Source organism: Eschrichtius robustus, chromosome 1, assembly GCF_028021215.1.
Source record: "Eschrichtius robustus isolate mEscRob2 chromosome 1, mEscRob2.pri, whole genome shotgun sequence".
NCBI classification, from domain to species: Eukaryota; Metazoa; Chordata; class Mammalia; order Artiodactyla; family Eschrichtiidae; genus Eschrichtius; species Eschrichtius robustus.
In genome coordinates, this window is record NC_090824.1 from 29,662,690 (window position 1) to 29,687,816 (window position 25,127).

The 25,127-nt window shown below is 48.5% G+C and overlaps 1 protein-coding gene across 1 annotated transcript in view; it reads left to right on the plus strand.

The window, feature by feature from the left end:
- DPF3 (double PHD fingers 3) overlaps nt 1-25,127 on the plus strand; it is a 197,986-nt gene that overhangs the window by 147,320 nt on the left and 25,539 nt on the right. The window contains 2 exon segments of the mRNA XM_068562581.1: nt 4,127-4,205; nt 23,636-23,773. Of these exon segments, the coding sequence (XP_068418682.1) occupies nt 4,127-4,205; nt 23,636-23,773 (217 nt within the window).

Here is a 25,127-nt window from a genome sequence, read left to right on the forward strand (position 1 = left end):
GGAACCCAGGCAGCTCTGGCCTCTACTTCTCCTTTCTTTACTCTTCTCTTGCAGGATCGCCTCTCCTGCTTCTCTGTGCATGTGGCCCCATAGTTCCTGAATTTATGGGTCCCCCAAGTGACCTGTACTAACTAGAGTCACTGTTTCCCAATTCAGAGTACCTTGGGGGTAGAATCTGATTGGCCCAGCTTGGGTCACATGTCTACTCCTGAGCCAGCCAATCAACGGCGGCCAGTAGGGCAGGGCTGTATGGTGCAGTCATGGCAGCCATGGCCCACCAGTGTGTGAATGGGGAGGTGGAATGGGGAGGAGTGGAGTCAGGTGAGCAGTTCTCAGAGAGGGAGGATGGTTTCTTTTGGACATCAGCTTCAAAGTTTTCTGTAACAGATTCTGGAAAACTGGGCCTCCGCCTTCTACTGGCTCTGTGACTATGGGCAAATCATGAACCCTCTCAGAACCTGTTTCATCAAGTGCCAAATGGGAATAATATTACTTGGTAAAACTCAGATGGTATTGTAGGAATTAACTGAGCTAATATATGTGAAAGAGCTTTGGATGCTGTGTGCCTAGCATAGTGCTAAATGTCACGGGTTCATAATCAGGTATGAAGTGCCATCTTTGCCCTCAAGGACCTTGGAATTAAATTGAGGAGAAAATGCTAATAGTCATGATACAATTAGAAAGCAGCAGGCTTCTGACCGTGCACTTACCAAATGCAATAAGAGTTCAGAGGAAAGAGCAATCAACTGGGCAAGGAGGGGAAATAATTTATTGAGTACTTCCTGAAGACCTAGCTCTGTCCCCTGTGGTTTCACACCCCCTTATTAGCACTACAACAACTCTGCAATAAAGATGTTGCTATGCCCATTTTACAGCTGAGAAAACTAATGCTTAGAGAAGTAACTTGTCCAAAAACATATGCTAGTGTTTAAACCTATGTTTGTCTGACTTTAAAGCTGATGCTTTACTCCTCAGTGTGGTAAGAGGAAGATTCTTGGAGGTGTGGCATGTTAGCAAGGCTAAAGCATGGACCAGATGTGGATGGGCAGAGTAGAGGCTGATCCATGAGCAGGATCAAGCAAAACAAAGACTTGGACGCAGCATCAGCATGAGGTGATCCTGGTAGGACTGGCAGTAGGTCGTCAGTGGATATGTCAGTGGGCTTTGGATGGCAGTGAATGAATGGATGACCATGGGCTCCCGTCCTTCACTCCTTTTGTCTAATTGGTCTGAGACTCATGCAGGATGGATTGGGTAGGGCAACGCAGAGGTAGAACCCCAGCTGGCGGCTTCTTTGAGCAGTTCAGGGGTTAATTGATGAGCTCCTGGATTAAGATGTGGAATAGAAGGGAAATGCAAAGCCTAAGATGGCTTTTGAAGGAAGATACAATAGCACTTGGATACGGAGAATGAAGAAGAAGAACCAAAGATGATTAACTCACTGACCAGCCGACTGATGGATTGATTCATTTATGCAGCAAACATTTATTAAGTGCTGCTTAGGTGACTGGCCCTGTGCCAGGTTCCAAGTATAACGGTCACCCAAATAGACGTTTTCCACCCTTATGTGGGGGAGATGGAAAACCAACAAGTACACCAAGTATAATGTCAGACAATGCTAAGTGCTATGACATGACGCAGGGTAGGGGTAAGAGATGGAGGGGATGAGTGAACATGCATTGGTCAGGAGGGCTTCTCTGAGGAGGTGACATTTGAGCAAGACAAGTAGGATTCCGAGTTTCCAAGCTTGAAACGTTCCAGGAGACTAGAAGTGTGCTCCAGCCACAGGAGGCGTCCCTTGCCTGTCCCCTCAATGCCCTATAGCCACAATCCCCATTTTGCAGTTGAGGAAACTGAGGTGCAGGGAGAGAGTGGGTGCAGCAGCCGCCCTGCCGGCAGCCCTGCAGAGTGCGATGAAACCCCGGCTCTCGGCAGGGCCCCCGCTTCCTGCTGGCTGCTCCCAGCTCCAGCTCTCCTCCTCTTCTCCTGGGTGGTATTTTTAGTCTCCCAGAACCCCCTCCCTGAGTCTGCTGTTGCCTCTGTCATTCTGCTTGACTTGCTTTCACCTGCTCCCAGGCGCCTGTGACAGGGCTGCGGGCTGCACACGTCAAGCTGTCCCCGGCTTCTCCAAGGGGGGATGCGGGGGTGGGCGGCGCGGGCAGCTGAGGGTGACCACCCTCAACGTGGGCAGGCGGGGAGGCCTGTCAGTGCCTCGGGGTGACTGCCAGTGCCGCACAGCTCCCTCTTGGGGTCAACTCTGAGTAATGAGGGCGAGGGGAGGGGACTGCAGGCTGGTGCGTGTGGAGGGGTGGGGGGCGGGGAGGCTAGGAGGGAAAGCGCCCTGGAGGGGAGGGAAGGAGGGAGGTGGAACTTTGTAATTTGTTTTGGAAAGAGACAGCCGAGGAGGTGGTGGCCTTGGTAGCTTGGCAGGTGGTGTTGATTGTGAAGGGTGTGTTTCTGGGGAGAGAGTGAGCCCCGTAGGGCTGGCGTACAGGCCTTTCCACTGTGACATCCCCAGGGAAACTGTGTGTGTGTGTGTGTGTGTGTGTGTGTGTGTGTGTGTGTGTGCGCGCGTGCGCACCTCAAGGCCTTTTGACCATGAAGTCCCCCCGGGGGTCACTTTTCCAGACCAGGCCCCTGGGACTGCCCCATTTCCCCTGCACACCAGATGTTGCCATGTTTTATTTCGCATCTGCTGCACCTTCTTCTCTGTCTCCAAAGACCCCAGCAGGCCCTTTCCTTGGTTGGGAGTTTACTGCTACTCATTACCAGAGAATGACCTGGAGGAAGCTAGGGTGCTACCCATGTGACTGGTGTGGGACTTACAAAGGTCTAAAAATAAACCTTGCCATGTTCTTGTAGCCACTGTCCTGGGGCTGCCCAGCCGCCAGCTCCCTCTCTGGCTGCTCTTATCTATCCTTGGAGGTAGAGCCCATCCCACCCTCACCCCAGATGATGCTGGCCTCTCTGGAGATGCACACAGGGTGGGGGTATCAAGAGTCCAGCCCCAGGAGAGTGTCAGGTGTCAAGGTCTCTGCCACTGGCTGGAGCCCCGAGGCAGACCACACAGGGGGCCCTCAGTGGAAGCTTGCCCCATGGAGTAGGCCGAGCAGCGGGGAGGGGAGCTCACGCCCCGATGCTGGGCCTGGCTGCCTCTTTTTTTTTTTAAAGCATTTTCTGGTCTGTCTCATCTTTTTTTAAAATTTATTTTATTTATTTTATTTTTGGCTGTGTTGGGTCTTCGTCGCTGTGCGTGGGCTTTCTCTAGTTGTGGCGAGCGGGGGCCACTCTTCACTACGGTGCGGTGGGCTTCTCATTGCGGTGGCTTCTCTTGTTGCGGAACATGAGCTCTAGGCACGCGGACTTCAGTAGCTGTGGCGCACGTGGGCTCAGTAGTTGTGGCTCGCGGGCTCTAGAGTGCAGGCTCGTGGGCTTAGCCGCTCCGAGGCATGTGGGATCTTCCTGGACCAGGGCTCGAACCGTGCCCCCCGTGTTGGCAGGCAGATTCTTAACCACTATGCCACCAGGGAAGCCCTGGCTGCCTCTTGAGAGACTTGAGCTGGAGTGGAGTGTGAACTCAGGAGTCTGGGGTGATAGCTGCAATTATGCTACTTGCTCTAATTAGCCCACTATCTGGGCAGCTGAGGGGAGCTGGGTTGGCACCCACATGTGGTGTCAGCGAAGCTGGAAGGCTAAGGAGCTGGAGGAACAGTAGAGGATGGGAATTCTGACTGCTCAAGGCTTTGCAGTCAGACTGTCCTGAGTTTGCGTCCTGGCTCTGCACTTAGTGAGCAAGTGACCTTGGGGAAGCTACTTAACCTCTCTGTTGCCTCAGTCTCCTAAGTCTGTAAAATGGAGATAATAGTAGCACCTGCTTCTTGGAATTGTGAGGATTTAATGAAGTGATACGGGTGAGTAGCTGAGTGATTTGGGCAAGTTACCTAGCATGCCTGGGCCTCAGTTTCCTGGCCTGTAAAATGGGGTTGGTATATGAGAGACTACAAATGTACTATAAGGTTGAATGAGGAGATATGGGTGAAGCGCTCAGGGCCTCACAGAAAACGTGCTCAGGAACCGTAGTGATTGTCAGCATAACAAGCATCCCAATATTCCCGTGTCTCCCCAGGCCCGTGGCTCTACAGGTGGCAGAAGGAGGCACGACGCCGCCTCTCAGGAAGACCACGACAAACCTTACGTCTGTGACAGTGAGTATGGCAGACGCCGCCTTCCTGCCCGGGCCCCATGCTTCCTGTGCCCCAGCCTCAGGCTCGCTGGCTCCTCCTCTCGGGCCTGCCTGCTGCTGCCTCACCGCAGTCACCCCCTGACCTCCTCCTGTTGCTGCTCCAGGCCCTGGTGTTGCTTGCAGGAGGGAGAAGCAAGCCCGGGAGGCCTCCTGGCCCCGTGCTCCTCTCCCTGCAGTGCCCTCCTTCGTGGCTTTCCTCCGGCTCTCTCTCTCTCACTCTCTGTCTCCTTAAGGTTCACCCTCTCTTTCTTTCTCTGTTTCAGAGAATTCAAACAAAAGCATAACTCAAAATCCTCCGACAAAGGTACTTGGCTCCTGTGGCTTTTCATTTGTTTCCCTTTAACTTCCTTTCTCTTTCTCGCTCTCCTGTCCTAGGTGGGGCAGGTTATGAATCTTTCTCTGACCATGACTTAGTTTAATAAATGGCCCTCAATCCATCTCCAGCTTCTCTTGCTTGCTTCTGAAACATCTTTGGTCAAGCGACTGCCCAGCTCCTGGGTTTAGGGTCTGCAGACAGAGCTGGGGAGGGGCCGAGGGGCAGAGCAGCGGGGGCGGTGGCAGCGGGTGGACCTCCAGAGACCTGCAGCTTTCCGAGGGATTGCTGTCAGCTTGAGAGAGCTTTTGTCTTTCTCACCTATCAGAGCACTGGGGGGTGGATTTAAAAGCCTTGCCTTAGGGACTTCCCTGGTGGTCCAGTGGTTAAGACTCCCTGCTTCCACGGCAGGGGGCATGGGTTCAATCCCTGGTTGGGGAACTAAGTAAGATACCTTCCCGCATGCCGTGTGGTGCAGCCAAAAAAAAAAAAAGCCTTTCCCTAGTTGTCTTCTCACCATATCGGGTGCCACCTGCTCTCTCCATGGCAAGGGCAGCCCTCGAAACCTCTCTCCCTGACCATCTTCCCTTCCCACCTTCTCCTCTCTGAGGAAGCAGAGCTCCGCCGTGGGCGAGAAGGGGCTGCAGTGAGGATGGCAGCGGGACCGCTGAGGCAGGGCCCGGGCACAGTGGTTCCTCGGGCGTCCTGCCCGTCTTGCCAGTGTCTGCAGTCTCTGTGAAAGTGGGAGAGACCCAGGGGAAGATGGGGCACAGGGAGTACATCGGGGGTGGTGCCCTTTTCCTCCCTCTTCACTGGCCTCTTTTGATTTCAAAAAGTTGTTCTGTGCCCGGTGGGGTGACAGCTGGTTGGAGAACATTTTGCTAGAAGAACTCAAACTCCATGACCCCCACTTGGCTGCTTAATACACCGTGCAGATGACATTCCTGAGACGACTCCTGCAGGTAACATCTCCATCCCAAGCCAAGGCCGGTTCAGGATGAGGAGGGAGCAGGGCATGGGTCTGATGTCTCTCGGCAACACCAGGAGGTGCCTGCTTCCACCTCGGTCTTGCTTCCTGGATGGGGTTCAGTTTTGTTCTGATGTATAAAAGCCCAAGCATGCTAGCCCTCGGGAGACTGATTCTGGGCTGGGAAGGGTCCTTCAGACCCCCAGGGGGCAGGCTTTCCAGCTGTGTCTGGCCAGAGCAGCCCAGCTGTCAAGAAGGCCAAGAGCTGCTTTGGAACTGGGGCATTGCCACTCCATTCCTCTTCTAAAAAGCTGTATTTTCTTAGGTGATTTTCTGCTACCGCAGATAGTGGGATTACCTTTCACGCTCTCTCTCCAGCTTTCATTGGGTTCTCAGCCGGAAATAATCCCAGACACACCCGTGCGCCCTTCTCCACCCTCCCCTCAGTTCCTGTCTTCCCCGCCTTTGCCTCCTTAGTATTAAATCCACAAAGCGCCCTTGTGGGTGTCCCTGTCTGGCCTGGCTCACCCCCTCTCCCCCGAGCTCCTGCGGCTTTGTTTAGGGCTCTCAGTGCCATTTGCTGTTTCCTGTTCCCCTCCCCATGGGCTCTCTTCCTCCTCCTGTTTACCCTGTGGAGCTTGGGAAGCCTGATTGCAGGCCTGGTGGCAGCTTTCTGGAAGTCTCAGGGGCTGATGTCTTGGCTCTGCCCGCACAGGCACTGCCTGCTTTTTCCTCCCTCGGCGGGACAAGGTCCACCGTGGAACGCCCGTCTCTATCCTGGCTCTCTTAGGAAATTGTGTGACAGCTCAGTGATGAATAGACTTTATTTTTATCTGGTGCCCTTCAGACATGTGATCCTTTGGGATACGAATGACCTTTGGAGAGGTCACAAGGCCCACCTCCCACCCCCCCCCCCCAGCTGAGCAAGGAATGCTTTTAATAATCTCTAATGCATCCTAAGTAGAGAGGTGTCTCGTCAACTCCTTGAATGTCCCCAGGGATGGTGTTACCATAAGCTGCCCTTTCTTCCATGATTCCAACTGTGCTTTGAATGATTGTTTTTTCCTTAATAGGAGCTGAAATTTTTCTCTCCTACAGGCCCGCTTAGCTTTTGTGCATCTTTTCCCAACAAATAGGCACCTTCAGGATTTCGTCTATGCTGGAGGCCCTCTTAACATCCCCTTGTATTCTTGGTTTTCCTAGGGATGCATCCCATAATTTCTGCGATGGCCCGCTCTGAATTCTCTTCCAGGTTTAATTTAAGCTCAGCACTCTCATTGGAAGTAGCACCCAGGCCAAGTGGTTCAAAGAGTAACAGACACATTTCCTTGTTTATTTTACACATCGGCTTTTAACACCACCCACATCTGTAGAGAATAGAAGTAATTGGCCACCCCATTGCACTGTGCACCATCTCAACCACTTCCCACCCGGTGCCTGTCCTGACCCCTGGGCTAATGCCTCTCCAGGTGTGTGCTCTTTTCTACTTCTACATTTGATTATTCCTGCTTCCATAAATCACTCTGCATTTGGCCCTATTGAGTCTCCATAAAGAGATACAATAATATGTGACTTCAATATGCAAGATTCAATAAAGGCAAATTTAAAGACATTGCCCAGTAGTTAAATTTCATTCACCACAGATTCACAATCCCTGCCATTTTTGTATCGTCTATGGATTGATTTGCATAATCCCCACTCCATCTTTCGAGTTATTTATGAAAATATTAGGCCACCTTGGACCCCACCACCTCTTTCCGGGTTTCTGTGGAGTAGTTGTAGCTATTTTTCAGATGTGATTGTATTTAGCCATTCCTGGTGTATATTCCTATATAGTTGCCCTGCTCTGTTCTCGGTCCAAGCTTCCCTTTCAAGGTGGGTGGTTGAAATATTATCTTAGCTGCTAACTTCAGGTGATAGATAGTTTGCTTGTTACCTTTCACTCAGCCCTTGAATTTATTCCATCTCAGAGAAATATTAAAATCATCTGAACATAATTTATTTTTTACCCAATACATGGTGTGTGTGTAGATGAATACTTCATTTTCCAGCAAGTAACCAATCTCTATTAATTATCCTGAAAGTTTACCCAGCTTCAGGATTAAAGTTCTGTTTCTTCCCTTTCAATCTCTTGCCAAAGGGAAAGTGTTCATTCCCTACAGCAAAGCACCTACATGTGACTTTGTAGGAAAGGCTGTTGGTGCTGGTCAAAGTGTGGACCTGGACCACCTGTGCAGAGATAACCGAGATGTTTATTAAACTGTGATTCTTGGGCCTCCCACCAGAGCCCCTACATCAGAATCACTGGGAGCAGGCCTGGGAATCTGCATTTTTTGAGAGCTTCTTAGGCGATAATTATGAATACTGATTTTTGAGAATGACTGGTCTACCGCATTCAAATTCGAAGGCTTCTGGCCTCTGACTGATCAGCCCTTTTATTATTCCCTGTTTTTTGCATCTGGAAGTTCTGGAATCTCCAGGAATTCTCCAGGCAGAGTGCCACCAGCTTGCATTGCTATTTTAGTTGGTCTCTTTAGAATCTTTCCTTTCCTGTTCTTTCAACATTGATATAAAACTCAGTAGTCCGAAATAAAATTCAGCAACCCAGCACTTGCTTTAGTTTACTTAATGGCTTTAAATCCCAATAATGTAATTAACTCCCTTTTATAGGTGAGGTGATAACTGGGGATAGACATATGAAAGAAATCCTTGGGTTTGGGCTACTGAGATATTTTGAAAATAATTTCAAGAGTTTGCCACCTCTCTTCCTAACTGTTCCCAGCCCTGGATTTTCTGTTAGCATCACTGGGGCAGACTCCTGATGAGAGACTCACTTTTCTATTTTCTTTGTTCAAGGAGCATCATAGGAAAGAAGATGGTGGTGATGGGGTGATATTCAGGGAGAAGGAGAACATTTTGTCTCTAAGCTTCAGCCATTTAGGGAGGAACAAAGCACCCATTTGCCCTTCTGTGGGGCACAATGGAAGTGATCTGTGAAGTTTTTTTTTCTTTCCTTTCCCAATTTTTTCTTTAAAAAAAAATTAAATTTAATTACATTGTAGAAAGAACACTTAACCTGAGACCTACCCTCTTAAATTTTTAAGTGCACAATATATGTTGTTCAGTAGGGGTACATTGTTGTGCAGAAGGTCTCTAGAGCTTGCTCATCTTGCTTGATGGAAACTTTATGCTTGTTGATTAGCAATTTCCTATCACCCCCTCCCCACCAGCCCCTGGCAACCACCATTCCAGTCTTCGATGCTATGAATTTGTCTACTTTAAATAACTCATATAGGTGGACTCACGCAGTATTTGTCTTTCTAGGACTGGCTTATTTCACTTAGCATAATGTTCTTGAGGTTAATCTGTGTGATTGCATGTTGAATAATGCAATATTCCTTTTAAAGGATGACTAATATTCCGTTGTATGCGTATACCACATTTTCTTTATCCATTCATTCATTGATGGGCATTTAGGTTGTTTCCACGTCTTGGCTAGTGGGAATAACGCTGCAATGAACATAGGAGTGTTAATATCTCTTTGAGATCTTGATTTCAACTCTTTTGGATAAATACCCAGACGTGGGATTGCTGGATCAGATGGTAGTTCTATTCTTAATTCTTTGAGGAGCCTCCACACTGCTCTCCACAGCGGCTGCATCATTTAGCTTTCCCACCAGCAGCGCACGAGGGCTCCAACTTCCCCACATCCTTGCCAACGCTTGTCTTTTGCTCCCAGCTTTTTCTGATTACGGTGATAACCCCTGCTAATGGGTGCTTATGTGTGCAGAGCACTGTGCTAAGCATTTTATATACATTATTTCTGTAAATCCCCACACTAACCTTGAGAGGCAGGGACAGTTGACCTCACTTTACGGAGAAGAAACAGGCTCAGAGGAGTGAGCGGACTTGTCCGAGATCACACAGCTGGTTAATGCTAAAGCAGGGATATGAATCCTCATTTCTCCAACTCCAGAGCTGATACACCCCAGGACATCTCTGCACAAACCTCTGGCTAAATGTGCCCTCCTCCAAACCAGTATGGAGTTTGGCTGTCCTAAGAGCTGAGGAAAAAACATGCTTTAACTGTGAATGAATGAGCGCTTGCTCATTATTTTTATTTTTTATTTATGAGGTGAAGCCCTGGCTACTGTCGACAGACGGCTTCCAGGTGTCAGGTTGGTAAGCTGGAGTCAGGTAGTAATTATAGCTGAAGTGGAATGGAATAGTTTACATAATTTTGAGCCTTTTAAATCTAAATCTATTAAAATCACTCTGCCTCCCACCCCTAACTGGGTCATTAGGGTAGCTTAGTGACAAAAGGCAAATAGACGTGATTGAAGCCCTCCTGGGAACTTGACTTACCTCTGGGGCATGTCAGGTATTCACACATCAGTAGTGATCTCTCTCAATTCAGCCTCCATATCAGCAAGAACTTTTTCCTCTACCACCATCATCCCACAGACGTGTATTTTCGATCGTGTGGACTGTGACTTCACAGTGTTTCCTCCCTTCTAGAAATCTGGTGGGGTGTAACTCTGTCCAGTTGGGGCAGTGTCAGAATAGGGTCTGGGTCCCTCCCTGCTCTTCTGGGTGGTGTATACCCCAGGGAGAATGTATGGGGCAAGAAGCAGGGTCTGGGGGTGTAGTCTTGGTTCCACCCCTCAGTGGCTATGGCACCATTTTCCTCATTTGTCAATGATGGGGAGCGCCTTTCTTGAGTCTCTAGACCTCCTCAATCAGCCGTCTCCCCCACGCCATGGGCTCCTTTCTTCTCAGCTTAACAATGAGGCTCTTTTCCTGAGAGGCAGGATGCTGGGCCGTGGGATATCAGGAGACCACTCCGCGGGGCTGAGAGCAGACTGGATTGGCGCATGGGGCAGGCACAGTTGCTCCCAAGGCGTTCTAGAAACTCTGCTTGACCTCAGCCTCCTTAAAATCACTCCGGTTTCCCCCATACCTGAGTGCCCAGGAAGAATCAGATGACTACTGCAGTCTTATTAAAAAAAATTTTGAGGGCATTAAGGTCCCCCATTCTCTAAGGCTCACGTGCTTTTAGCTTCGAGCTGCAGTGGTAAAAGCCAATAACGCGGCCTTCAGGCTGGCTGCCCTTGCCGCTGAAGGGAAGCTGGCTTCATCACTCAGTTGTTGCCGCTATTATCTTGCAGGTCCTTGCGTGGGGTGTGGCGGGGGAGGGGTGGGAAAGGCTCCGTGCCCCAGAAACTTGATTTGTGGAGCAGGGCCTGTGGCATGGGATTGATCCCTGGAGACTGAGTGCATTTGTTCCTGCAAAGCTGGGTCTGTTTAAATATTTAAATGTCCTCGCTTCATGGACACAGGTTGCAGGTTGCCCCAGCAGGGCTGGTAGGAGACAGGGCTGGGGAGAGGCTGAAATTTCTCATTCATACCCTCATACCCTCTAGCTCTCTCAAGAACCTTGCCCATTGACCACCAAACCTAGGTTTGCCTTTTCTGGGCTGTAACTCACACCCTCTTTTATTTATTTATTTATTTATTTATTTAATTGAAGTATAGTTAATTTACAGTATTGTGTTAGTTTCAGATGTACAGCAAAGTGACTCAGTTATACATATATATTCTTTTTTTTCAATTGTTTTCCATTACAGGTTATTACAAGATACTGAATATAGTTCCCTGTGCTATACAGTAAATCCTTGTTGTGTATCTATTTTATATATGCTAATGTGTATCTGTTAATCCCATACTCCTAATTTATCCCTCTCCCCTTCCCCTTTGGTAATCGTAAGTTTGTTTTATACCTATGTGCACACCCTCTTGAATTACTTTCTTATCCAGTCAGAAAGAGTATACGTTCATTGCAGAAAAATCAGAAATTACAGATAAGCATAAAGGGAAAAATAAAAATCACCCATAATCTTACTCTTCAGAGGTAATTTCCATTTTGTTTTGTTGTATCCTATTTTAGGGTTCTCTCTGTCTCTGTCTACTATACCCTCCCCCCAATAAATGATACATACCACTTTAACCCATCCCCCCACTCAACAACACATGAGGACCATCCTTCCATGTCAATAAGGACATTTTTATGACAACATTTTAAGGCTATATGGTGTTGCATGATATGGCCATGCCCCAGTTTGCTCAATCATTGTTCCACTTGTTGGATGTTTAGACAGTTTAAAATTTGTTCACTATTAAAAACAATATTGCAGCTATATCTTTGCATAAGGCTTTTATTATTTCCTACAAGCAGAACTGTGAGGTCAAAGTGCCTGGTGCACAGCCTTTGATTTCTCTTATTTCAAGTCCTGGTGGGGGGTCAGGGAAGTGGGTTAGCAAGAGCTGCACAAAGAAGGTGCGCTGACTTTGGAGTGAGAAGCCTGAGGTCAGATTGTGACCCTGCCACTTGTTAGCTTGTTATCCAGACTTTTTCGAGAAAATTGTCTTGCTTCTGGGAGTGTCCATTGTCCTGAGATGTGGAGTGGGGATGTACACGGTTAGGAAAGCTACATGTGATAACATATATTAAACTGTTTGCACATGGTATGTGCTTAATGACTGTTTCGTCCACCTTTGCCTTTTCCTTATTTCCTCTGTCACCAATGTAGTTGGCAAGATAAGGCTGATATCCCAGGAGGAGATAACACAGGCAGTTTTCACTGAGTAGGCAGTGAGCACTGCAGGAGTTCAGGGAAGGGAGTGGTCTGGGGCTGGGGACCGGTATGTCAGAGGGTGCTTCCCTAGGATGCCAAGCAGCTCCTCAGTGAGGGTGTATTGAACTGATGGAGGTCTCCAGGGAAGGAGGGGTATGTGGGAATCAGCCGGAGGTAATGATAGTAATGGCAAAAGTTTGTTGATTTATAGTATGGGCCTGGAATGTTAGGTTTCATCTATATTAATTCTTTAATCCTTGAAAAATACCAGGAGATAGATGGCATGATCATCTCCATCCTACAGATAAGGATTCTGGGGAGAAAAGGGGTTAATTAATTTTCCTGAGGTCACCCAGTGAGTAAGTGGCAGAGCCGGGACTTGATCCCAGTTAGCAATCTCTCTCTCCCTCGCCTGCAATCTCCCTATCCCCCCACCAGTCACTCCTCTCTTCCTGGAATCTACCTTACCTTGTGCATAACTCTGCATAGGCTACCTCTCACATAGTGTGATAACAGTTTGTCTATTTGTCCATTCTTCAAGCTGGACTGTGGGCCTCCTGAGGGCAGAGACCGTGTCATATTCAACTTGCATCCCAGACCCAGCACAGCGGCTGCTCCCAAAATGCTGAATGTGGGATGCACATACCAGGGCAGAAGATAGACCAGCGTGGCTGAAGCAGAGTGTTTGGGTAGGGAGACTGAGGGGCACAGAGCTGGATAAGGATGCCGGGAACATTAGACTGAGCTGCTTAGAGTTTGGCCTGTATAGTCGATGGTGAATCATGGATGATCCTGGAGACATCTCTGGAATGGTTAATCTTGAGGATTAGGTGTTCAGGGGAGAGAGCCTGAAGCCTGTGGCTAAGAGGAGGCTTTTCCAGTCAGGAAGGAGAAGACATGAAGTCTGGACAGTGGTGACAGCAGGAACAAAATGGATGGGACCAACAAGCAAGACTTTATGAAAGAAAAATCCACAGAACCAGGCAGAGGACAGACAGGATGTGGGGTACAAGAGAGAGGGAGGTGGCAACAGTGACTCTTAAAGTCTTGAGCTTGAGTAATGGAGACATGAGGGAGGCTTAACTGGAATATTCTAGAGGAGGAGGAGGTAATTTGGGGAAGTGATGGAACTTTGACATATGGGTTTGTGGAAATGGCAGGACATCCAGGCAGAAATGTCTAAAATATGCTAGTATACATTTGTTTCCCCAAAGTTTGTGAGGAACTTATACCGATGTCGCAGGTGGATGGGGGCCTGCTTCAGGTAAGGGTCATTGAGACGCACTTGGTAGGTCAGGGCTCACAAATCAAGCATCTGAAGGAGCGTTTATGTCAGGTATTCACCCAGAGATCCCCCAAGAGAGCACACTGGCCAGATTCCCAAATGTTTGGAGGCTACCACACTTTATGATATTGCATCTGATTTTTTTTTGCCTTTCTCTGTTTATCTTCTCCAGAAATGTTGACAGTAATATTTATTATTTAAATTATTTTCCATGAAGATTAAAAAAAGAATGATATTTGACTCTTTAAGTGAATTAAGGACATCCTAATGTATGATTTCACTAGAATAAGGAATCAAAGATACCATCTCTATAAGGGATGGTGGCCCGAAGAAGATGGCTCTTGAATCAGAAGCCCAGGATTTGAGTCTTTGCTACAACACTCCCTAGCCACGACCTAGGACAAATCACAAAAACCTCTCTGAGACTCAGTTTCTTTTTCTGTCAAGTGAGGACAATAAGATTGACCTTAGAGGGTTTTCAAGAGGGTGAAATGAGACCGTGTGTAAAAATAATTAGTTCACTGCCTGGTTCATAAACATGCTCAATAAATATTTACTGTTTTTCTACTAATTCAAGGAAGGGTACTTATTTCACACTTGAGTCCCCAGTGGTGTTTTGTGCTCTGGCTGCTGGCGTTGTCAGAGACCAGGGAAGCATTCTGAGAGTGAACTGAATGATCAGAAATAGCTACTGTTTGTTGAACACTTGTTGCGTGCCAGGCAATGTGCTAAGTACTTTTACAAGGATGGACTCATTCAGTTCTCACAATAGCCACATGAGGTATAAAACTATTATTATCCCCATTTTACAGGCAAGGAAACTGAGGTTTGGAGAGATTAAGTAACTTGCCCAAGGTCACACAACCAATTAGCTGACGTAGGACGACTGACCCCAGAGTTCACCAGAATTATGTTACCCTGCTTCTCAACAGAGCAGGAAAGGGTTCTGCTAACACATTTAATGCTTTGGTTTTGGAAGTTTCTGCATTTCTCTGCGGGGGATCCAGAATCAGGTTATAGAGTATTTTGAAATGAAACCTTGTTGCCTATCTCCGTTCTTCCTGTTTTTTTTTTTTTTTTAAAACATGTAGCCACGTTCACATACAGTAAATTCCTAAAATACACAGAATGCCCTCCCTTGATGAAGACACAGGACTTGTGGATCACTGGCATTTGATAGATCCTGGCTCTGGGCTCACTCCTAATATATGGGTCAGTGCCAGGCCCCGAGAAATGTGGCTTTGAAAAATCAGGATATTACACCCCACCCCTACTCCAGCCCCTGTGTTTCTGTCCAGAAGAATTCAGCTTAAAATAAGCATCAAGGGTGGCCTGGAAGAAGACATGAAGCCACAGAAGGGCATCTGCCGACCTGGCTTGGTGGGGTGGGGAGAAGGGCGTAGGCAGCCCCTGGGTGGATCCTGTGGCTGGGAATCTACATCATTTTTCTATCACGGTTGAGGGAATAATTGCTTCAGGAGGCACACAGTCCTCGGAGGACCCAGAGAAACAAAGCGTTGTGCGCTGTTAGAATGGAAAGACTTAGAGATGGTCTGATGCAACTGCCATATTTTACAAATAGGGAAACCAAGTCCAGAAAGCTGTGGGATTTGTCTAAGGATGCACGGTGGGTTAGTATCAGAGCCAGGGCCAGATGCCAGGTCTGCAGAGGGCCACCCGCGCTGCTGGCCTCTGGCTCGAGAAGGGGTGGGGAGGGAAGCCCACCTGTGCTTGTCCAAGAGGAGCTTCTTGGTGCCTAAATGTTGCAGGACCTGGGCCATTTGTGAAGCCACCACTTTTATCGCTTGAGCTTTGTGGAGCCATCATTGGCTCTTGAAAAAGCCTAGGCATTTAACATAGTTGTAGGGATTAACACCCCACCCTGGGTACACAAGTCTGAGCTAGTGGCTTTTTGCAGTGTTCCCTGGGTTTTGTCCCAAGCTCATTCACAGCAGGGCTTTTCTCACTTGGGGCTTCCTCCCACCCGGGGGACTGGTATAGACGGTCGGCCACCCGCCTTGATGGTTCTGCAGAGAGAAGACCGAGGGTTTTCAGGAAGGTGTGGAGGTCCCCAAACATCTGAACCGGTCTGGTAGGCTATGATTCTCCTGTCAAAATGGCCCTTGTTTGTATTTGTCTTGGCTCCAGCAGGACATAAGTTTCAACCTTAGATGGGCTGAATGGCAGAGAATTTGATGTCAGAGTGATTGTGGAGGTGTGGGCAGGATAAAGGTAGCAACAAGGGAGAGGGGGAGCCCTCCCCATCCTGAGTTCCAAGGAGCAGGGAGGACATTGGCTCCCAGGGGTAGCTGGATCTGGGAGGGAGGGTAGCCCGAGTGGGGTGGGCAGGGCACAGATCCCCACCTCCTCTCTTCTCACCCTCCGTTCTCCTGCCAGTGCCTCCCGATGGCCAAACTCCACTGGAAGCAGAGGGCGAGAGGCCATCGAGGTCAGCTCCAGGCACTGGGAGGGGTGGTGAATGGAGAATGACTAGCACATCTTTGATTCTGTGTGCTTCAAAGTCAGACAGACCTGAGTTCAAATCCCGACTCTGCCATTTAGTGAATTGTTTCAGTGCCCCCCAGACTCAGTTTCCTTCTCTGTAAGATGGGATGATAATCCCTACCTCGGAGCTGTTGTGAGATTCAATGTAAGAAGGTGTGCCTGCCTGATAGTCTGTAAGTATGATGCCTTGGAGGCATCGGCAGGTGACAGGCACTGCTGGGTCGATTTTACAGAAGAGGAAGTCAAGCTGCAGAGAAAGGGAAGTGGTGTCCTCAGGGCTGTGTGTAAGTGCCACAGGGCAGAGCTGGGAAAGAGATGTGGCCCGGTGACTCCCAAGGCCCAGGCTTTGTCTCTTGGACGCCCATCCTGTAATTGCTTTCAGTCGCTGCTTTCAGGCTCTCGGAAACCACTGGCTCAGATACCCACTGCGTGCTCCAAGTTGGGCTGATGAAAATGTGCCAGAGTCATTAAGTTATCAGTGGGGAAGGCAGCCGCTTCTCCCCGGCAGGAAGGATTCTGCTGTCTGCTGCAGCCGGCTTTGTTCACACAAACTGCCCCTGATTGTTCCTCCCTCCTCCCCCTTCTCCGCTTCCTCCCCCATCCTCATAAGGAGTGAGTGGTATAGGATTGGAGTGGGGTGGCAGAGGCGTGTTGTAAATATTCTGGGGTGGCACTGAAGGTATTCATAACTCCAGACAGGAGGTCCTGCCTGGCGAATGCAGCTCTGGATTGGGAAGTGGGCAAGCACTAATTCTGCAGCTTGACAGATGGATCTGCCCCAGGGGGAAGGAGAGAGGGGAAGGCAAGCTGGACCTTCCTCATTGTCACAGCCGTTCCTCTCCACGTGCATGGCGCCTGGAACACACAATCCAGGTGCGTGCTGCCAAGGTGAAAAGAAGGACCTGAGGTTGTGCACAGGCCTGTGCCTGGTCCCAGGGGTGATGGCTTCAGGGGCGCATGACGCCAAGGAGCTTGCCCTGGGGAGGGAGACTGGAGTGGGAGGATGGGGGCGCAGCCCTCTCTGAATGCTTCAGCTGTCTTGGGGCTCAGTCTGATTCTGCACAAGAGTGGGGAGTGAGATTGCTGACATGATAAAGGGATAGCAGATGGTTCTAATACTTTATTTTCAGAATGTATCTTTCCCAACATTCTTTTCCTTGCAACTCCATCACCGCAGACTTCAGAGAAGAAACTACTAGTCCTCCCCACCCCCTTCCCTTTAGGGTTTATTCCCTTTGCGGATCCACAGTGTTGACATTAGCAGCTGACGATGGCTGAGGCTTACTGTGAGCCCTGCACTATTTTCAATGTATTCTCTCACATAGCCTTACAACTGTGCAGTAGGTGTGCTGTTATGATCATCCCCGTTTTCCAGACAGGATGCTGAGGCACAGAGAGATTTAGGCACTCACCCAAGGTCACAGTCAGTCAGCAACGGAGCTGGGATTTGAACCCAGGCAGTTCGGATCTAGCCTACCCACGCATCAATACAGAGCCTGCCTCTCTGAAGGGAGGGTCGACCCAGAAGAAGGGCCAGAGCTGTTGGAGGCACTAAAATGACCACTGCTGAGTGGCTAACCCCTCTGGCCAGGCTTCCTAGTTAGCTCAGAGGGAAATTTTGCCCTCGACTAGAGCTGGCTGGGTCCTGCATTCACTGTGGCAGCTCGTACACGATCAAGGTGGCTGTTTGGAATAACTTAGTCCCAGATCTCCACCCCCTGCCCCAAATGGTTTCCAAGGCCAGATGCATAATGTACAGGGCCCAGTGCAAAATGCAGATGAGGGCCCCTTTGTTTAATGGTATTAAACATTTCAAGATGTGGCAAGAGCAAGGCATTAAACTAAGTGTGGGACCCTTCCGAGCCCAGGACCCTGTCTGAATGTACAGGTCACACGTCTACGAAGCTGGCTCCCGAGTGTTCAGAGTGGCAGGGAGATGTGATGAAATACATATAGAAGGTGAGACCGTGCTAGATTTTCCTTCTCTTCCAAACCAGTCAAAGCAGGATTTCCAAGGCGTTTCTTTTCATCACAGTGTAGCAGTCTGACCCAGATGCACTTCAACCAAAATAAATCTTAGAGATCTCTCGTCCCTAGGATGAAGTCATTTGAAGGACTGGGACTTGGGTCGGCAGCTTTGTTTTGGGGTCAGGCATCTTGCTCCATGAACTCCGGTCTCTCCTAACCCTGCCTCTCAAACTCCCCTCCCTCCTGCCTCCTTCCCTTTAGCCTACGAGCCTGCTTCAGATCTGTTCTGTTAAAGGACAAGCCCCACTCAGCCTCCCTGGACTCTGCAGTCCCATCTGCCCACCAGCTGACTCTTTCCCCTTGCACAGCCGTGCTGGAAGGAATGGTCCGTCGGCCCCATCACCACTTCCTCATTCCCCAAAGCATCCTAGCTCCCTGTAGTCTTGCGTCGTCCTACTCGAGGTTGTGGATTCCCTGCTCTCTAAGGTGACCTGCTAATTGCCACGCCCAGTGCTGTCTTCTGAGTCCCCAGCCCTCTTGGCCCTTCTGGGGCATCTGACGTTATCCTGGCTCTGCCTCTGTAAAATGGGGATGCGCGTGGCTGTGAGCTGATTTACTTGAAGCTCCAGAACGGGCCTGGCACATGGTACGTGCTCAGCAGTGGTTAGCAGGGGCCGTGGCTGGTGGTGTCATCGTTTCTGTCACCTGGAAGCCCTGCTCCTCTGGCTTACGTTGCTCACTCCTTTGTGAGTGTTTCTTAAAAATTTTAAATCGGTTTCTCTTTCTCCACCAGACTCTTTAAGATACCGGTGTTTTCTGAGTTCTGTCCTGTGTCCGCACCTTTCTTCTTTCTTTCCTCCTTCTCTCCTGGCACTTTTCTCCCCATATCCATAACTTCCAGTGCCACCTGGCAACTCCAGCGTCCACATCTCTTTCCCAAGCGCCAGGTGTGTAAGCCAACCCCAGACTGAACTCATTCCCTTCCTTCTTGAAATCTGATTTTCCTCCTACGTGCTTCCACCCAGTTGCCCAAGTCAGAAACCTAGGTATTTTTATTGCTTCCCTTAGCTGACATCGAGTGCGGGCCCCGAGCTCACCACTGGGGCTGCAACAGTGTGCAAGCACACAGGGCCTGCCACGCTTGCTGCTGGTGGGAGAGACACATATTGATACATGACTAGTCCTGGGAAGGTAACACACCAGTGTCCTAATTTTGATTGGAAAGACTCGAGAACTGAAGGATTGTGAAGCGTTAATCAGGCAAACTGGGGCTGTGGGACATTCTGGGCAGAGGGAAGAGCTTGTGCAAAGGCTCTGTGGTGGAAAGAAAAATGTTTAAGAAACGAAAAGGCCAGTGGGCAGGAGGGCTGAGAAGGAGGCAGAAGGTGGCTTCAGGTGAGGCTGGGGAGGTGGATGGGGGCTGGAAGGCGCGTGGCCAGGAAGGCCGAGTTAGTGGAAATCATTTTGGGCTCCTCCTTTCTGCTGACTCCCACCCGCTCCCCCTTCTACCAGATTCTCTCTAACCTCTCTCCTACCCCAAAGTCCTCATTGTTCACACACGGAAAATTAAAATAGCCTATTGCCACCTCCAAGTCCATCTTCTGCGCTATAACCTTAAGAAGTACTTCTAAAATGTAAATCTGATTAAGTTGGTCCTCGGGATACATACAGTCCTCCCCCGACTTCCCACTGTCGGGATAAAGTCTGGCCCACCTTCCTCTCCTTAGTCCCCCTCACACCCACCCCAAAGCCCCCTTCCCACTGGCTTTACTGAATATCCTGCAGTTCCCCAAAGGTGCTGGCGGAATGTGCTTTGGTGCCCTCATGCCCTCCTCCTTTGTCTGCCTGGTGATGTCCTGCTGTCTCACGAGCTGCAACTCATCCACCTCCTCTGGGAAGCCATCCCCCCACCCCACTGAAGCCTGTGAGCCGGCCCCTCCTCTTTGCGGGGCACAGGCTCGCATTGGTGCATTTATCCCACCTCCCTCCTTGCTAGTGTATATCTCCTCTGCTACACTTCGGACTCCTGGAGGGAGGGGACTGGGGCTCATTTATCTTTGTCCTCCGGTGCTTCAAGGCTGGGTACACATTAGGTGTTTAATAAATGTTTCCTTGAAGACCTGGTGATGAAGGAATGACATGATATAAGCAGGTGGTGAAAAATGAAGCTCCACCTGGAAAGCTCCGCATGCAGGGATTGTGGTTAAGGGGTCTGGCTTCCAGGGCCACCGTGTGCTGTCCGCTTCTGTTTCCTCTAACAACTGAACACAGGTCTCAGGGCTGCCTCCTGCTGCCCCCTCCTGCCACCTCCATCCATCCAGAAAGGCAGGCTCATGCAGGGCAGGCAGAGTCAAGCCTCAATATATTCAATCTTCTAGCAGAGTGGTTCTCAAACTGTAGTGTGTATCGGAATCACCTGCAGGCCCTGTTAAAACACAGATTGCCGGGCCCTACCCCGAGACTTTCTGCTTCGGTAGGTCTGGGGTGGAGCCCAAGAACCTGCATCTCTAACAATTTCCCAGGTGATGCTGATGGGGCTGGTCTGGTGACTACTCTTTGAGAATCTCTCTTCTGGCAAAAGGATCTGCTCTAAAACTTTCTATGGTATTGGGGAAGGAGATATGGGAAGCTTCTTCCTTGGGTTTGGTTTTGTAGGTTTTGAGAACTATTAGTGTGAGATTAATGTGGATGGAGCCGATTCTACGCGCTTACCTCCTCCCCCATCTCCTGGCTTTCCTACAAAACGTTTCTGTGTTCACTCATCAACTATTCAATGGGTATGTTTTGAAGGTGTAAAATGTGCATGGCAGCACGGCAGGTGGAGTTGTTGACATCAAGATGGAATCGATATGACACTGTCCTTAAGAGAGGTCCTCCAGTGCAGTCACAACTATAATTCAAGGAGATCAAAGAAGAAATGCTTACTCGGGTGGGTAGTGAGTTCCCCATCAGTGGAGTTGTTCCAGGAAGGCATCTAGAGTGTTCATGGGAATAAAACAGTTTGATAGTCAGTTAGACCAGGATCTTAAGATCCTGGAATTCTGTGATTAAGGAAGACGGTGGTAATTGACACAACAAAATGAAACAAATAAAATACCGTGGAGCGTGCAGTAGGGAGATCTGCAGAGGCAGCTGAGGCTTCCCCATATAAATACTGACATTATTGTCCTTATTTTTAATAAACATTTATTCCTCACCAGCAATATTCCTTGTAATGAAATGAATTTATATCCAGTGACCCCATAATTTGCTGTTTATTGACCTTAGATCATTTCAAAGTTAAATAGAAAAAGCCACAAGCAGGCCCAAGGTGTCCCTCAGGGGTCTCCTTAGGTCCCACTTCCTGAGTCAAGTGGAATTGAGTTGTGTAGTGACATGTTATTATTATTTTTTGCAATATTTACGAGAGAGAGAGAGGGGGAGAGAGAGGGAGAGAGGAGCCAATTGTAGGACTTGAATTTATAGTCACTAGGTCACCAACTTGATCACCAACTTGAATTTCAGACTCTCACCTTCTTAAGAGAGTCCAGCCAATTCCCAGATTCCATAGTAGAGGTAAGGGTCAAACTCCCTCTTTCAAGGAGGGTCCAGCACTTAAGATGTGGTAGGCTACACTGAAGCCCCTTGCCCCTCACTACTGTTTACTGAGCATCTATTAGGTGTTGGGTACTGAGTGAGATACTTTACGAATATTATTTATAATCCCTCAAGGTAAGTAATACCATCATCATTTTCAGATTAAAAAAAAAAGGCACAAAGAGATTATGTGCCTTGTCCAATTTCACACAGAACTCCTTAATTCATTTTTGGAAGTCAGCGTAACTATGCAACTGAAAATCACGGCAAAAGGCCAAAAATTATATATCTATCTCAAGTCTGAGTATAGATGCAAAATGCAAAATTAGAAAGTAGAATGCAGCAGTATATCAAATAGATACTACACCCTGACCAAATGGGGTACATTCTAGGAATGCAAGAATGGCTCAATAGTAGGAAGCATTAGGAAATCAACATAATTCACCATATCAACAAACTAAAAGAGAGTCATATATTAGTAGATGCTGAAAGGACAGCTGGTAAAATTCTCCTGTAATAAAACTCTAACTCAGGAATAAGAAGAACTACTTAAACTTGATAAAGACTAAAAACTAGCTACATATATCATTCTAAACAGTGAACCACTAAATCCAATTTCACTACAATTGGAAAAGCTTGCTTTTGCTATTTTAAAATATTGTCTTGGTGATTCTTAGAAATGAATTAAGCTAATAAGATACAATAGTTTATATATATATGAGAAAGAAGAGATGACATTATCCGTTTTTGCCGATGGTTATAATACCTGAAAAACCTAAGAGAATCTAGTAAGAAAGGAAACCCCACCAGAAATAATAAGGGGAGGGGGTAAGAGGGGTGGGTAATAGCTCTTCTCTGTACTGTGGAGGCCATGCAGCTGGGCAACTTTGGCACCTGGAAGTGGGATTGGGACCCATGTCTGATGATGAAGTCTGTACTCTTTCCACCTTGTGAAGTGTTTACACTCACTGCTATAACCCAGTCACGTGAAGGGAGAGTCTCTTAAAGCTGGCAACCTCAGCTACTCCAGCAGATCCGGTGGGGTTTGCTCTGCTGGGGAGAGGTGGGGACAAGATGAGAGGGTTGGCACGGGATTTTTACTGGAAGACCCTTGTGGCTTCTGCTACCAGCAGTGCCATCCCTCCACGGGCTGAGATATTGGGCTTTGTGACGGGGAGGGTGGTGGCAGTGGTCTAGTCTTAGCCATTTAGGTACTGAGCAGCCAACCAAGGGAGCTGCCCCTTTCTTCTTCTTGGCTCCAAGAAATCATATTTGTGTTGCTTGTTGCCCTTGTCTCCTACCATCCACCTCAGAGGTAGTGCCTGCCAGGACACATTTTTAGAGATTCGGGGTATCAGAGGCTTCCCGGGCCATCAAGGGCACAAGCTCTTGGTTGCGACATCTACCAAGGATGCCTCAGATTCACGGTTTTCATGGTGGAAGTGGAATGTGTTTTTCTGGCACAAAATCACTGGGCGATAGATCAAAAATATGATCCATGTAAAGCTTTTGTACTTCATACAGAGTCAACCACAGGGTGGTGGAAGGAGTACTGCACAGGAATCCAGGAGACCTGGGTTCCAGTGGCTCTGCCACAACCAGCTGTGTGTTCCCAGGCAAATCACTTAACCTTGCTGGGCCTCACTTGCTTCATCTGTGCCATGGGGTGTTGGACTAAATAGACTCGCAATGCCTTTTAACTTCAAAGTTATAATAAGTGTCACCCTTACCAATGTTATAGTACTTATCACCCTTACCACTGTTCTAAGTGCTTTGCACAGAGATTAACTCATCATAACAACTGAAGAGCTAAGTACTACTGTTACTTTTATTTCCCCTCCGAAGAAACTGAGGCACATAGAGGGCAAGTGACTTTCCCAGGGTCTCACAGCTAGGAAATGATGGCGCTCTTACACAGTTCAACTTCCGTCTTCTATGGTTTTTCTTTACCTGGGTCCATGCTGTTGCAGCGGTGTTGGTGCTGGGGTGAGGGTGGGGGGGTGTTGGGAGTGGGAGACACTTTTTCGGGGAAACCCAGCTCTGGGGTGGATGGATGGGAGTCACTGCCTGGGAGAATGATGGCAGTGGCTGCAGAGGTTGCTAACATTTGCGTTTTCCCTTCCTTTCCTCTTTTCCTCTCTAGTCTGTGGCAAGCGCTATAAAAACCGGCCGGGACTCAGCTACCACTACGCTCACACTCACCTGGCCAGCGAGGAGGGGGATGAGGCTCAAGACCAGGAGACCCGGTCCCCACCCAACCACAGAAACGAGAACCACAGACGTGAGTTCCCAGTTGTTGGGTTGGGGGAGTGATGAGGTGGGTGGGCAGGGCTATGGAGCATTCCTTTTTGTTCACCTCGGGCGTCTTCTGGTGGCACCTGTTGATTGGTCTCAAGGACATGTGGTGAGTTGGCTATTTCAGCCCAGCCCCAGATGCCCCTGTGGGTCAGCTGAGCCCTAAGCTTAGAGTGAGCCGGGCAGGTGTGGCACACCCAGCTCTGTTCCCAGAGGATGGGAGGTAAGTGTTAAGGCAGAAGAGAAACATCCTTGCCTGGCCATTGTCAAATGCCAGACCTGCTACTCTTTTCCCTCAGCTCCAGAAGATCCATTCACAGCTGCTAACCTGAGGTGGGCAAAGCCGTGGGGTGTGTCAGTTCAGACAGACATTCCAAATGTCTCCTTGGCCACCAAGAGACATAGAATATTCTTGCTTCATTGTCTTGGCTCTTATAGGGTCACACTTTTGGTAAGGGCTCTCCTGCCTTAGAAATACGGCCCTGGAGCCTCCATGCTCTTCGCTTGAGCACTCAATCAGCAAACATGATCTGGGTACACTTGTCACTTAGGATGTTGGGCTCTGAAGACCCAAAATGATCCTGAAGATTTGTGTTTCCATTTCTATTCTTTCTTTCCTTCCTCAACTTCCAGTTATGAATTAGGGAGTCACAAAGGGCTTAGCATTCACCATGTGACTTCCCTCTACAACATTCCTTATGGTTTCTGGGCCACCCCAAAATCAGAATGGGATGGGATAATGGGATCTTTAGGGCTTGCTTCAAGATGTGGGTCATTCTAGGATCATGGGGTGAAGAATAACTGTGGACATGGCATGTGTTTTTTTTTTTTTTAACATCTTTATTGGAGTATAATTGCTTTACAATGGTGTGTTAGTTTCTGCTGTATCGCAAAGTGAACCAGCTACACGTGTACATATATTCCCATATCCCCTCCCTCTTGCATCTGCCTCCCACCCTCCCTATCCCACCCCTCTAGGTGGTCACAAAGCACTAAGCTGATCTCCCTGTGCTATGTGGCTGCTTCCCACTAGCTATCTATTTTACATTTGGTAGTGTATATATGTCCATGCCACTCTCTCACTTCATCTCAGCTTACCCTTCCCCCTCCCCATGTCCTCAAGTCCATACTCTATGTCTGCACCTTTATTTCTGTCCTGCCCCTAGGTTCTTCAGAACTATTTTTTATTTTTTAGATTCCATGTATATGTGTTAGCATATGGTATTTGTTTTTCTCTTTCTGACTTAGTTCACTCTGTATGACTGACTCTAGGTTTATCCACCTCACTACAAATAACTCAATTTAGTTCCTTTTTATGGCTGAGTAATATTCCACTGTAT